The 14640-nt window shown below is 35.2% G+C and overlaps 2 protein-coding genes across 2 annotated transcripts in view; one reads left to right on the top strand and one right to left on the bottom strand.

Moving 5' to 3' along the window:
- BAZ1A (bromodomain adjacent to zinc finger domain 1A) overlaps positions 1-14640 on the bottom strand; it is a 150056-nt gene that overhangs the window by 77631 nt on the left and 57785 nt on the right. The gene's annotated exons all lie outside the window — the stretch shown is intronic.
- LOC123237680 (BTB/POZ domain-containing protein KCTD18-like) lies at positions 897-2167 on the top strand. Its single transcript, XM_044664754.1, is given in 2 exon segments — positions 897-1067; positions 1070-2167. Coding segments are annotated over 2 exon segments (1269 nt in total).

The raw sequence follows: 14640 nt of genomic DNA on the forward strand, positions 1-14640 counted from the left end.
TACTAAAAACCAAGGGAGAAATTAATAAAATCAAAAGTAAAAGAACTATTGAATTAATAAATAAGACTAGAAGCTGGTACTTTGAAAAAACAGATAAAATAGACAAAGTACTGGTCAATCTAATAAAAAAAAGGAAAGAAGAAAACCAAATTGATAGTATCAAAGATGAAAAGGGAGACCTCACCTCTAATGAAGGGGAAATTAAGGCAATCATTAAAAACTATTTTGCCCAATTATATGGCAATAAATATAACAATTTAGGAGATATGGATGAATATTTACAAAAATATAAACTGCCTAGATTAACAGCAGAAGAAATAGAATACCTAAATAATCCCATATCAGAAAAAGAAATTGAACAAGCCATCAAAGAACTCCCTAAGAAAAAATCGCCAGGGCCTGATGGATTCACAAGTGAATTCTATCAGACATTCAAAGAGCAACTAATCCCAATACTATACAAATTATTTGATATGATAAGCAAAGAAGGAGTCCTACTAAATTCCTTTTATGACACAAATATGATACTGATTCCAAAGCCAGGGAGAGATCAAAAACAGAGAAAGAAAACTACAGACTAATCTCCCTAATGAACATAGATGCAAAAATCTTAAATAGAATACTAGCAAAGAGACTCCAGCATGTAATTAAGAAGATCATCCAGACTTCCGTGTCTGGGCCGGCTTTGTGCCGCCGGCCGGGGGTCAACCTACGGGAGGGAGAGAAGCCTCGGCCCGGGCTACCCTGACTCGGCTTAACTCTCTATGCTCTGTCGGGCCCCCATTCTAAAGCTGGTAGGGGCCTCGGCTCCGGGCTGGGGCAGGAGACCCAGGAGAGGCGGGGATGCAGATTTGGATAGTACTGTGGCCTATTAATTAGGACAGTTGGTGGGAGCAATGGAAGGCAGCAAGGCAGAAGAGGTGCTGGATATTCTCAGACTTAATGTGGGAGGCTGTATTTATACAGCCAGGCGTGAGTCCTTGTGCCGCTTTAAGGAGTCGATGCTTGCATCTATGTTCAGTGGACGATTTCCTCTAAAGGTGGATGAAACTGGGGCTTGTCTTATTTTGATCGTGATGGAAATCTGTTTAAGTACCTTTTGGATTATCTTCATGGGGAAGTTCAGATTCCTAAAGATGAGCAAACTCGAATTGCCCTGCAGGAGGAGGCTGATTACTTTGGCATCCCTTATCCTTACAGTTTATCTGACCACTTGGCCAATGAAATGGAGACATATGCTTTAAGGTCAAATATAGAACTTAAAAAGGCTTTGACAGACTTTTGTGATTCTTATGGGTTAGCCTGTAACAAACCAACTGTTTGGGTGCTACACTATCTCAGCACATCTGGTGCAAGCTGTGAGAGTAGAATTATTGGTGTGTATGCTACAAAAGCAGATGGAACTGATGCTATTGATAAACAGCTAGGAGGAAGAATTCGTAGTATTTACAAAAGAGAGGCTGGAAATAATGTGCAGTACATTTGGAGATATTATTCAGTAGCTGAATTGAAGAAGATGATGGATGCCTTTGATACTTGGGAAGGTGAAGGTATCAGCTACTGGCGTGTTCCACAGGAATTGATAGAATGTTGGACTCTTGAAGAGCGACCTTTACAGGGAAATCTTCGTCACATGGCTCCAATTAGAAAAAGGAGCTTGGTAGCCTTGAATGAAGAGGAAGAGAATGGTGTGAACTGTAAAACAGGACCTAAACCCATTAGATTTTTGGGTCCTTCAACAAGTACACATATAAAAGTCAAGAATTCTGCTTCAGTAAAGGTGGTTACATCTAATACTTCAAAAACCTCTTCTCAGATGACAATTAAACGGCCCAATAGTGGCAGTCATTTAGTTCGATGCCATACAGGGTCAAAAATTATACCTGACCCTGGCATTGCAATATCTGTGAATTCACAGATACCTTGTGGAACTGGAAGTACAGAAAATGGTGAAACACATACATCCCCAGTGAAGGCTTCCCTTTCAGAAAAGAAGCCAGCCCCTACTCAAGTGATCAAACTGAAGCGGACTCCTCTGTGTACTGTAACACCTTCTCAGCTCTCCTCACCAGGACTGAATAAAAGAAACCACCCCGAAACCTCTTCTGCTGAAATACCTCATACTTCCAGTGTATGGACTCAAAATGTGAAAAAGGAGAATAACTAGCAGTGACCAGTGATGGAATGAAAATTTCTTGTCTTTATTTCTTAGAGCTTCTAACCCATATGGTACAATGAAGTTATTAAGTATCTTTTGATACAGTAGTGGTGGAAACTGCAAATTTGAGAGTTCCTGGGGAATTTGTGGGCAGTAGGAGTTTTGGCTGAAGGACTAAATGGTTAGGACTGATTTATTGTTTTTAAAATTTCTCAGCATTTAGTTATTTACATAGGCATTGTTAAGAATATCAATTTTTTAAGAAATGCTGGATTTGTTTTAATATTGCACGAAGGCAAGAAAACAGCTTAGCATCAAATAATCTTTGAGATAACTAAGGCAAAAAATGATAAACCTAAACTTTGAGACTAGAGGAACATTCATATTTTTATATTTGTTGAAGACCACGGTTTGGAATGAATCATAACCTTTATGGACAACAGTTTATCTCTGTACTACTATATTCTTTGTTAGTCAAGAGATTGGAAAGTAAAATGTAGAATTCTTAGTTTGATCAAGTAGAAATAACCCCCATCTCGTCAAGGCCAAAGGACAGGAAAATATGGGGAGTGAGAACATATTAGACAATACTTCAAGACCATACCTTATCTCTTGAAATTTAAAAGATGTGTGCTCTCTTTGTTTCTCTCTCTCTCTCTCTCTCTCTCTCTCTCTCTCTCTCTCTCTCTCACACACACACACACACACACACACACACACACACACACACACAGAGTTGGCCTTTCTTACTGTTTTCCTTTTGCAATCTGGTTGGATTTAATGTAAGGGAATTTATTAGGATAAAAATTCTAGGGTACTTCTTCAGAATGATTTTGATAAAATCATTTTCTCTCATTTTGGTTAACAGGAATTTTTTTTTTTTACATTTTGGAAGCTCTTTGAAACAACAGAAGTTTGAAGTTTAACTATATTTTAAAATACAGCTAATATTTTTCAGAAACGATCAAACACTAAAGGAAGACACTTATACAATATAATTTGTATGCATATAACTTTCCTCATGGGAAGAATTTAAGATTTTTTTAATAGAACATTTGGATTAATCATCTATTTTTCATAAATATTTAGTTGCATATATTTTACTTTTACATTTTTCATTTTCTATCTGAACTCTTTCTATTGTCAATGAATAGTATGCCTTTGTGTTTTTACAACTAATTTCATAAAACAATACTTTCCACTTCACTACTCATCAGAATACTTTGATCTAAAAAAGTAAGCTAAAGATCCTTAAAGAGAACTAATTTTACAAAAAATAAAATAAAACTTTTCTAGGAAAAAAAAAAAAAAGATCATCCACCATAATCAGGTGGGATTTATACCAGGAATGCAAGGATGGTTCAACATTAGGAAAACCATCCACATAATTGACTATATCAACAGTCTAACAAACAAAAATCACATGATTATCTCAATAGATGCTGAAAAAGCCTTTGACAAAATACAGCATCCATTCCTATTGAAAACACTGAAAAGTATAGGAATAGAAGGACCTTTCCTAAAAATAATAAACAGTATATACCTAAAACCATCAACAAGCATTATATGCAATGGGGAAAAATTAGAAGCCTTTCCAATAAGATCAGGAGTGAAACAAGGATGCCCATTATCACTTCTATTATTCAACATAGTACTAGAAACACTAGCAGTAGCAATTAGAGAAGAAAAAGAAATTAAAGGTATCAAAACAGGCAAGGAGGAGACTAAGCTATCACTCTTTGCAGATGATATGATGGTCTACTTAAAAAATCCTAGAGAATCAACTAAGAAGTTTGTAGAAATAATCAACAACTTTAGCAAAGTTGCAGGTTACAAAATAAATGCACATAAATTCATCAGCATTTCTATACATTTCCAACACATTAGAGCAGCAAGAGGTAGAAAGAGAAACACCATTTAAAATCACCCTAGAAAATATAAAATACTTAGGAATCTAACTACCAAAACAAACACAGCAATTATATGAGAACAACTACAAAACACTTTCCAAACAAATAAAACTGGATTTAAACAATTGGAAAGCCATTGATTGCTCATGGGTAGGACGAGCTAACATAATAAAAATGACCATTCTACCCAAATTAATTTACCTATTTAGCACCATACCTATCAAACTACCAAAAAACTTCTTTACTGAATTAGAAAAAAACTATAACAAATTTCATTTGGAATAACAAAAGATTAAGAATATCAATGGAAATAATGAAAAAAAATGTGAAGGGAGCCTAGCAGTACCAGATATTAAACTATACTATAAAGCAGCAGTCATCAAAACAATATGGTACTTGCTAAGAGACAGAAGGGAGGATCAGTGGAATAGACTTGGGGTAAATGACATCAGCAAGACAGAATATGATAAACCCAAAGAGCCCAACTTTTGGGACATGAATCCACTATTTGACAAAAACTGCTGGGAAATTTGGAAAACAATATGGGAGAGATTAGGTCTAGATCAACATCTCACACCCTACACCAAGATAAATTCAGAATGAGTGAATGACTTGAATATAAAGAGGGAAACTATAAATAAGTTAAGGGAACACAGAATTGTATACTTATCAGATCTCTGGGAAAGGAAAGAATTTAAAACCAAGCAAGAGTTAGAGAAAATTACAAAATGTAAATTAAATGGTTTTGATTATATTAAACTAAAAAGCTTTTGTACAAACAAAAACAATGTAGTCAAAATCAGAAGGGAAACAACAAATTGGGAAAATATCTTTATAACAAAAAACTCTGACAGAGGTCTAATTACTCAAATATACAAGGAGTTAAATCAATTGTATAAAAAATCAAGCCATTCCCCAATTGATAAATAGGCAAGAGACATGAATAGGCAATTTTCAGGTAAAGAAATCAAAAGTATCAATAAATAAGCACATGAGAAAGTGCTCTAAATCTCTAATAATTAGAGAAATGCAAATCAAAACAACTCTGAGGTATCACCTCACACCTAGCAGATTGGCTAAAATGAAAGAAGGGGAGAGAATTGAATGCTGGAAGGGATGTGGCAAAATTGGGACATTAATGCATTGCTGGTGGAGTTGTGAACTGATCCAACCATTCTGGATGGCAATTTGGAACTATGCTCAAAGGGCTATAAAAGACTGCCTGCCCTTTGATCCAGCCATACCATTGTTGGGTTTGTACCCCAAAGAGATCATAGATAAACAGACTTGTATGAAAATATTTATAGCTGCACTTTTTGTGGTGGCAAAAAACTGGAAAAGGAGGGTATGCCCTTCAATTGGGGAATGGCTGAACAAATTATGGCATATGCTTGTGATGGAATACTATTGTGCTAAAAGGAATAATAAACTAGAGGAATTCCAGGTGAATTGGAAAGACCTCCAGGAACTGATGCAGAGTGAAAGGAGCAGAGCCAGAAGAACATTGTACACAGAGACTGATATACTATGGTAAAATCGAATGTAATGGACCTCTGTACCAGCAGCAATGCAATGACCCAGGACAATTCTGAGGGATTTATGGCAAAGAACACTACCCACATTCAGAGGAAGGACTGCAGGAGAGGAAACATATAAGAAAAACAGTTGCTTGAACGCATGGGTTAGGGTGGACATGATTGAGGATGGGGACTCGAAACTACCACACCAATGCAACTACCAACAATTTGGAAATAGGTCTTGATCAAGGACACATGATAAAACCAATGGAAGTGTTTCAGCCATGGGTGGGGAGAATGCGGGGGGTGAAGGGGAAAGTAGGAGCATGAATCATGTAACCATGTTAAAAATGAATATTAATAAATGTTTAAAATTAGAAAAAAAAAAGAAAAAAAAAGGGAATTTCATCAATGGAAGTTCACTATATCAACAAAATCACAAGTCTGACTGAAAGAAAATAAAGACAAAATAATAAAAACAATACTTAAATGAATTAATCTATTTTACTAGTTAATGAAGTGGTAGTAAACAAACAGCCAGGTCACACAAATGTTTGGAGAAATGGAAGGGCTTAATTCAGGACTAAGTGATTCTAACCAAAAATTACTAACGTGTTTTCCTGGAGCACCTAGCTAGCACAGTGCCAGGTCCCTGGAGTCAGGAGGACCTGTGTTTAATTCTGGCTTCAGACATTTCCTAGTGTACCCCTGGACATTTAACTTAACCCCATTTGCTTAGCCCTTGGCTTTTCTGTCTTAGAAATGTTACTAAGACAGAAAGTAAGGTTTTTGTGGGTTTTTTTTTAAGTGTTTTCCTTAAGGGAGGATTTAGTGGTCAATTAAGATTATACAAAGAATAAAAACTACAATATGCAAAAATTTAGCACCTGCTTAAAATCTTTTAAGATATTACCTGGTCAGCAGAATAACAAGTCAGAAACTCACTCTCTTTCACAAACTAACAGATGAAAAATCTGCAAAATACAAATACAAACCTCAAAATATCTTTGTGAATCCAAACAAAAAATGGTACAAGGATAGTACCATCAACACAGACAGAACTGCTGTGCACCACCTGGAGAGAATACTGATCCTTTAATAATTTTAAACTTTTTAATATATCAACCATATCAAATTATCAAAATCTCCAAATTAGATGGAATGAAATGCTTTCAAAATATGAAAATCTGGCAGAAGAAATATAGACCATATGAGAAAAGGATAATCTCCGCATCAGATCATCTTCTCAAAAAGTAGATCTCCACATAATCCTATCTCTGTTCCTGGTAGTGTCCTGAAAGAGCTTTTGGTGAAGCCAGAGAAGATGAGCTTTAATGTGATACTTTTTCAATGACAAAATACCAGTCATTTTATTTATCAACCTACATTTAAAAGAATGATAGCAAGATAGCAACTTATGCCAAGATAGTTTCCATCTGAAGTTCACGGAACAAGACTACCATCATCATTAACAGAGAAAGCTGAAACACTGAGGGTAAAAGGCAGCATTGCATACATCCATGACTATTACATAAATGTTTTCAAGTAAAATTTCTGTGGATAAAATTAAATGCATGTGTTATTGATTTTAATAAATAAATCAAGCTTCTATTTGTATTAACTTGGAATTTAGCTTTTATCACACACACACATGCATATACACACCTTAAAATGGATAACTCTATGTTAAATAATTAGTTTAGAACCAAACATCACACCATGAATCACAAACTAATTTGAACACAGTGATCAACTATTTTAAAACTTATAGTTGTTTTGAATAGATAACCCATAAGTATAAATTATATTTTTTACTAAAGTCAATCCCTCCTGATTCCTAATGAGGTACTTTTAAAAAAGGAGTGGGTGATAGTAAAGTGGTGGTATTAATCATTATTATAAAATATGATCAGTCAGGAGTGGGCACTAGTCAAAGAAAAATCTGTAAAATCTAGAAAGGTGCCCTCATGATTCTATATTATGATTGCTATTAGCTTACAAACATAATCCTTATGAGAAAAGACTACTATTAACTTACAAACATTATCTTTCTCCTCTGACAGGTCAACTGATTTTATAAATTAATCTCCTCAAGCAGTTTGGGGCACCAAATAGGGCATATTTCTCTTCTTTCTCAATGGAAAGCTACAAAAAGTCCAATCTCCTAAATACTCAGGCCTTTATACACATAAATGATGCATTTTCCCCAGAGAACACAAACTCCTTTAGAATAGGGAAGGCTTCCTTTCTGTCTTCATATCTATAACAGCTGTAGAAAGTACATGGAGTAGTTGTTTAGTATGCTTAGACTGAAGTAAACTGAATTGTTGAATAAAAATAATTGAAGGAAAAATTAATGTTTGTCTCATAACTACAGAAGAATATTTAGATAATAGGAAAATATATATTAAAAAGTATGTATTTATAACAAATACCTTTTCCTCAATATGTTTCTATAAGAAATGAATCAGAACTATCACTCTGCAGCACAGCAAGGTGGATAGAGTCAAAGTCAAGAATACTTAGGCTCAAGTTCTGTCTCTGAAATAAAATATATTGGCTGCTATTTGAGTGACCATGAGCAACAACTTCTCAGTGCATCAGCCAGTTCTCTCAGACTCTAAGTTACCCAGCAGCTGCCAGTATAAGTTTCCTCATGGGGAGTTACCCATACCAATGAAATAAGTCTGGGCACACCTCTGCCCTCAAAATATATTTGATAAAGGTCTATGAAAGCAGTGATACATAACCCCCAATTTTGAGCAATGACCTATAGATAAGAATAAACAATTTCTAAAGGAAGAAATAAATTTAAAAATTCTCAAATGTCCTAGGAGAAATATAAAAAGACTACCATAAGGTATCACACTTTACACCTGCTAGAATAGCAAAAATAGTAACTTATAAAAATGATAAAATTCTAATCATGATAGAACTTAATTTTCAATATTCTAAGGACCAAAGATCACTACATTTTAGAGAGCAACATAATTAAATGCAATGAGTATCGAAACTCGATCATACTCTATTGATCACGAATTCAACAATTCCATAGCCAGTTCAATACCAAAGGCATCTAAAAAAGGTAAAAATGGACCTATTTCCAAGGGAAAAGTTCACAAAAGCTCTCACTTCTAATATAAAAAATTGCCAACAACCTATAAATGCAACAAATGTAAAATGGCATAACATTATGCTATAAATATAAATTTGAAGGCTTCAAGGAAATGAGGACCTAAATGAAATGACATGGTCTGAAATTACCAAGAGCTGAACTATAAAAACACTGAAATTGCATTTTGAAAAGAAAAAGGAAAAAAGAAAACAAAGAAGGAAAAAACAGGGCAAAGGTAAGTAGTACTACAAGCTAAAATGGAAGAAGACACAAGACAAAAGCACTTTTCTTCTTTGTTAAATTACTTTTCTAATGTTTTGCCTATTAATTTGACAACTTCTTTGTTCTGGATAGTTATAAATTACCCTACATTCTTTGATTCCATTTCTTTACCTCCTACTAACTTCCTAAGCCCACATAAAAGCTGGTTTTTAAATTCACCTTTCAAATGAAATTGCCCTAAAAAGCTACCAATAACATAACTACTAATAGACATTTTTTTCCCCTTAGGCCATATACTTCTGGGCTTCCTTGCAGTGCTTGACACTGTAAATTACTCCATTCTTCCCTGCTCCTGGGCTCTTTCTCTTCTTCCTCAGTTCTCTCTCCCACCTCTGTCTGTTCTCCTCTGAGCTGTCAAATTAGCTTCCAAAACTCAGAAGTTAATAACATGTCACCCCTTTCCGCCCCCACCCCCTTCCATTCAATAAACTCTGACATCTACTCATTACATCCAGGTTCAAATACAAAATCATCCTCCGTTTGACTTATCTTCATATCAAACTCTTCACATCTTGGTATTTTCACATCAACCTACCTTCATATATTTCCAGCCTTCTTAGATTCTTACCGCCCCCTCCACATAAACCAGTGACACCGACCTCCTTGTTGCATCTCCCAAAAAACACAGCCATCTCCTTCCTCAGAGCATTATCCAAACTATCTTCCATGCTTAGAATGCTTTCTTTCTTCATCTCTTCCTCCTGGTTTTTCTGTCTTCCTTCAAGTCTTAACTAATATACCACCTTTTACAAATCCTCCACTAATTGTAATGTCTTTTCCTCTAAGATTATCTCCAATTCATTCTGTCTATATGTCTCCTTTGTAAATCCCTCATTAAACTGTGAGCTTCTTAAGTTTAAGGATTACTACTTTTTGCCATCCTTTATATCCCCATAACTTATCACTGTTCCTGGCCTGCAAAATTTTTTTTTTCTGGACTTTTAAGTCCTTTTGTCTTTTCTCCCTCCTTCTTATCAACTCTAAGAATATAATCATTATTTCTATGCAGGTGACTCCTAAAAATTCTCTAAATCCTAATCCTAAACCCTAATCCACTGCCTGCCACACAACATCAATTGAATATTTACTCCAAAAGCAACTTGAGATTCAACTTGACTAAGTGAGAACTAATTACATTTCCTCCTCACTAAGCTACCCATCCTACTGATACAGGTCTACAATCTGGGAACCATCCTCAACTCTTCCCTCTTCCTTATCCCTATATCTAGTAAATTAACAATTCTCTCTTACGCCCTTCTCTTCCTTATTTCCACTAATCATAGCCTCTATCCTTAAGCAAACATAACCTTCTTGATCATGAAGCTTCCTGATTGGTCTCCCTGCCTCTAGTTTCTCCTTTCTACAATTCAGTCTGACAAACTGATATTCTGAAAATCAGATGTAAACGACTCATTTGAAAGACTGAGATGAAAGACTCCCATATTGCCTTTAGGATCAAACACAAAATTCTTAATTTGGCATTTAAAGCTCTTCGCAATTTTAATTCTTATCTTCCTTTCTTATTTGAAACATTTATGAAGGGGACTAGGAAGCTACATATGAACTACCATAATACCACCCATTCATCAATAATATAATTTATCCTTAATTTAGCATGCATTTATTAAATGATTACTACATGTAGGCATTAGGGATGGAAAGATGAAATCTATATCAGAGATTTACATATTTTGTTTTAAAATTAATAATAAAATGCATCGAATTAAAAAGCAAGTCCAATATGTAGTATTACAGTTAAGAAAACTTTTTGACCAAATTTACAGATCACACATATATATATCTCCTACACATATATTAAAACTTCTGATTTAGCAGGGCTACCCATTACTGAAACATGACTGAAAAATTTTATATTTTAGTAAAAGGATACAATATACAGAAAGATAAATAAGTACAAAGTATGTACTTTGTAACAATTATTCATTCACAACAAGTAATTTCATGTGGAAGAGTTAACAACTAGGGGAAATCAAGAAAGCCCTTGTATAGAAAGTAGCATCTGAGCCTGATTGAGAGAGTATGGTAATAATTTACAGACCAGTTGTATGGCTTTCTCAATAAGAACTGAGAAAAGCCAAGATCAAAGATAAGTTTGAAGTGTCCCCAATGTAGAAAAGAAGACCTTCACAAGACTTAACAAGCCTAATTGGCATATACTGGAGAAGGACTGTTCACCATTTTCTTCTCAGGATTGTAGACAAAGGTTAAAATTTGATTTAAAATAAGAAAAGAAAAGCTTTTCTAAAAAATAAAAATATTGCAGGAAATGCAGTAGAGCACAGGAGAATGAGAACCAAGCCTAGAGATAAGAGGTCCAGTGTTCAAATCTGGCCTCAGACACTTCCTAGCTGTGTGACCCTGGGCAAGTCACTTAACTCCCATTTCCTAGCCCTTACCACTCTTCTACCTTGTAACCAGTGCACAGTATTGATTCTACAGTAATTATGGGTTTTAAAAATAAAGATATTTATCAGAACAGGTAGGTGGCATAGAGAAAAGAGCACCAAGCCTGAAGTCAATAAGCCTTGGGTTCAAAACTGGCCTCAGATATTTCCTAGTTGTGGGATCCTGGATAAAACACGTAATTTCATTTCTCTAGCCCTTGTTCCTGTCTTAAGAGTGGTTACAAAGACAGAAGGGGTTTAAAAAAATAAAAGTAGTTCACTTGAATAATCACCATTATTATGTGACTACTACTACTTGTTACTAATGACAGTAACAATTTCCTCTCAATCTCCTAAAATTATTTTGAATCATGTCAGTTTTACCCATTTCTTTCAGCTGAAAACAATGAGGAAATTAATATATATAATTATAAAATATAGTATCTCTATTTCTGTACACATTTGAAACAGTGGAGAGTGCAGAGCCTCAGACACTTAGTAGCTGTATGACCTGGGTAAATCACTTAATCTTGACTAAACTTCCTAAACTATAAAATAGGAATAATAGCAAGCACCACCTTGCACATTCATCATAATATTTGTAAAATGCTTTTAACACAGTGCCTGGCCCATAGTAAACACTATATAAATGCTAATTTTTTAATTTATTTCATCTCCTGTACCTCTTTTATTGAGGAAAGGTTTATGCTTTTTATAATTTTAGTAGTATGGAACTCTTTAAAGCATCATCATCAAGACATATACATATGTATCTTAGAGAGAGTTATATGTTATATACAGAGAATATAAAATAAAGATACATGTATATCTTGTAAGCAAAAGAAAAGTTCAGTTAATGCCCAAAGGGCTTTAAAAGATGCAGAAATTTTGATGCAGAAATACACTACTAGGTTTGTACCTTAAAGAGATAATGAAAAATGTTTGTACAAAAATATTCACATTAAGATATTTTGTGGTGACAAAAAAACTGGAAAATGAGGGTATGTCCCTCGAATGGGGAATGGCTGAACAAATTGTGGTATATGATGGCATATTACTGTGCTATATAAGGAATGATGAACTGGAGGATTTCTATATGAACTAGAATCCAAGAACTGATGAGAACTGATGCAGAGTGAAATGAGCAGAACCAATAGAACATTATACATAGAAAGTGAAACAATGTAGAATAATACAATGTAATGGACTTTGCTAATACAAGGCAATCCCAAGGGACATAGGGGAAAGAATGCTATCCACATAGAGAAAAAAACTGGGAGTAGAAACACAGAAGAAAAACAAATGACCTAACATTTGTTTATATGGATATATGATTTGGGGTTCTGGTTTTAAAAGATTGCTTTATTGCAAAAATGAATAATATGGAAATAGATACAAGTGATAATACTTGTATAAACCAGTGGATCTGGGAAGGGGAAGGAAAAGAAGGCAAAATATGTAAACATGGAAAAATATTTTTTTAAAAATTATTTAAAATAAGTTCCATTATCAATAATAACTAATTTCTAAAAATAATCTGAGATAAACCAATTCTAAAATATATTTTTTCTCACCCAACCTGACAAATTTTAAGTGAATCACATAATTATAGAATGTCTGGAACTAGAAATACTACAGAATGTTCTATGGAATTCTTATAAGTCTAATTCCCTAATTTTATAGGAGAAAAAAAAGTCTCAAAGTGAAGTGATTTGTGCAAGGTAATCCTGCCACAGTGTTTTATAGTCTTCAAAAAAAAGGTTTCATTTAATTTTTTAATATGCTGTGTATGAAACAAAAATTTTATCTTTCTCTAAATATTCAATGTCAACATACTTCACAAAAATACTAGAATAGCTAGCTCGTAAGTAAACAAATTCAAAAGAAAAAATAAAAGCTAAATTATTTATCAAGTCTATATTAAATGATAAATAATCAATTATAAACTATCTCTAGAGCCAGAGAATAGTCTATATAAAATTTTTCTTCTTGTAAGCTATTTCATATATTATTTTCTATATGTTAGTATTTTAGTATTTAAACATCAGTTTAAAAATTCAAATGCCGGTTCCGGGTTAAGATGGCGGCAGAGTAAGAAGCAGCTCGTAACCTCTCCTGACCGAAACACACAAAACTCCTCAAGGGGACATAAAAACAAGTCCAGACGAACGGAGGAACCCCACAACAGGGCACAGCGTGGAAGGTACATGGAATCGAGACATTTCCAGGCTATAAAGGGCTCTCACTAAATCGCGGGCTGAGCAACTACCCCACCCCCACCCCCACCACACACAACATCTAAAGCGCTGAAGCCAGCTAAAAAGAAATAGAGCAAGTTTGGGGCACCCATCGAGTCATTGGCAGCTCCGGGGCATGTTTGAGAGCAGCAAGATTTAGGACCCCAATAAGCCAAAGAACACAAGCGAAATCTGAGCGCGGGAGCAGAGAGTGGACACTGGACGCAGAGCACGGGCTGAGAGCACAGGCACGGGCAGAGGCATGGGTGGAGGCAGACACAGCCAGGAACTAAAGCTCTGAAAACCTGAGTGGGGAACCAGTGCAGACGGGTATACGACTGTGGAAGCAGCGCCCTGAGACTTGTAAAGGAACCTCCTGCAGAGGATCAAGCAAGGGGGTCCACCAGGGGTCTTGACCATGGAAAAAACCAGAACTCAGACCTCAGGAGCCAATAGACCGCGGACAGACACTGAGCGCGAGGATAAACCTGAGAAGCTGCTGGGCTAATGATGGCTACCCAGTCTCAGGAAGCTCAGAAGAGAAAGAATAACAACAAGAAAAAGAAGCTTTTAACACTCGACAACTTTTACACAGAGAAAATCCAGACAACCGAGCAAACAGAGGAGGAAAACAAACAAGCATCCGGACCCTCCTCAAATAAGGAAAACTCCTCACAAGCTATGGAAGAGTTCAAAACTGAGATTTTGAGGAAAATGGAAGAGATCTGGCAAGAAAATAACTGTTTAAAAGGTAAAATCTTGCAATTGAACACCAGAAATGACCAGATTGAAAAGGAATACCAGAAGATTATGGCCGAAAACCAGAAGATTATGGCCGAAAACTGAAAGATAATAGTCGAAAATCAATCCCTAAAGGCTAGAATTGAGCAATTGGATGCTAATGATCTCTCAAGACAACAAGAACAAATAAAACAAAGTCAAAAGACTGAAAAAATAGAAAGAAACATAAAATATCTCAATGAGAGAGTGACAGACCAAGAAAACCGGTCTAGAAG

Source organism: Gracilinanus agilis, chromosome 2 (assembly GCF_016433145.1).
Source record: "Gracilinanus agilis isolate LMUSP501 chromosome 2, AgileGrace, whole genome shotgun sequence".
Classification (NCBI taxonomy): domain Eukaryota; kingdom Metazoa; phylum Chordata; class Mammalia; order Didelphimorphia; family Didelphidae; genus Gracilinanus; species Gracilinanus agilis.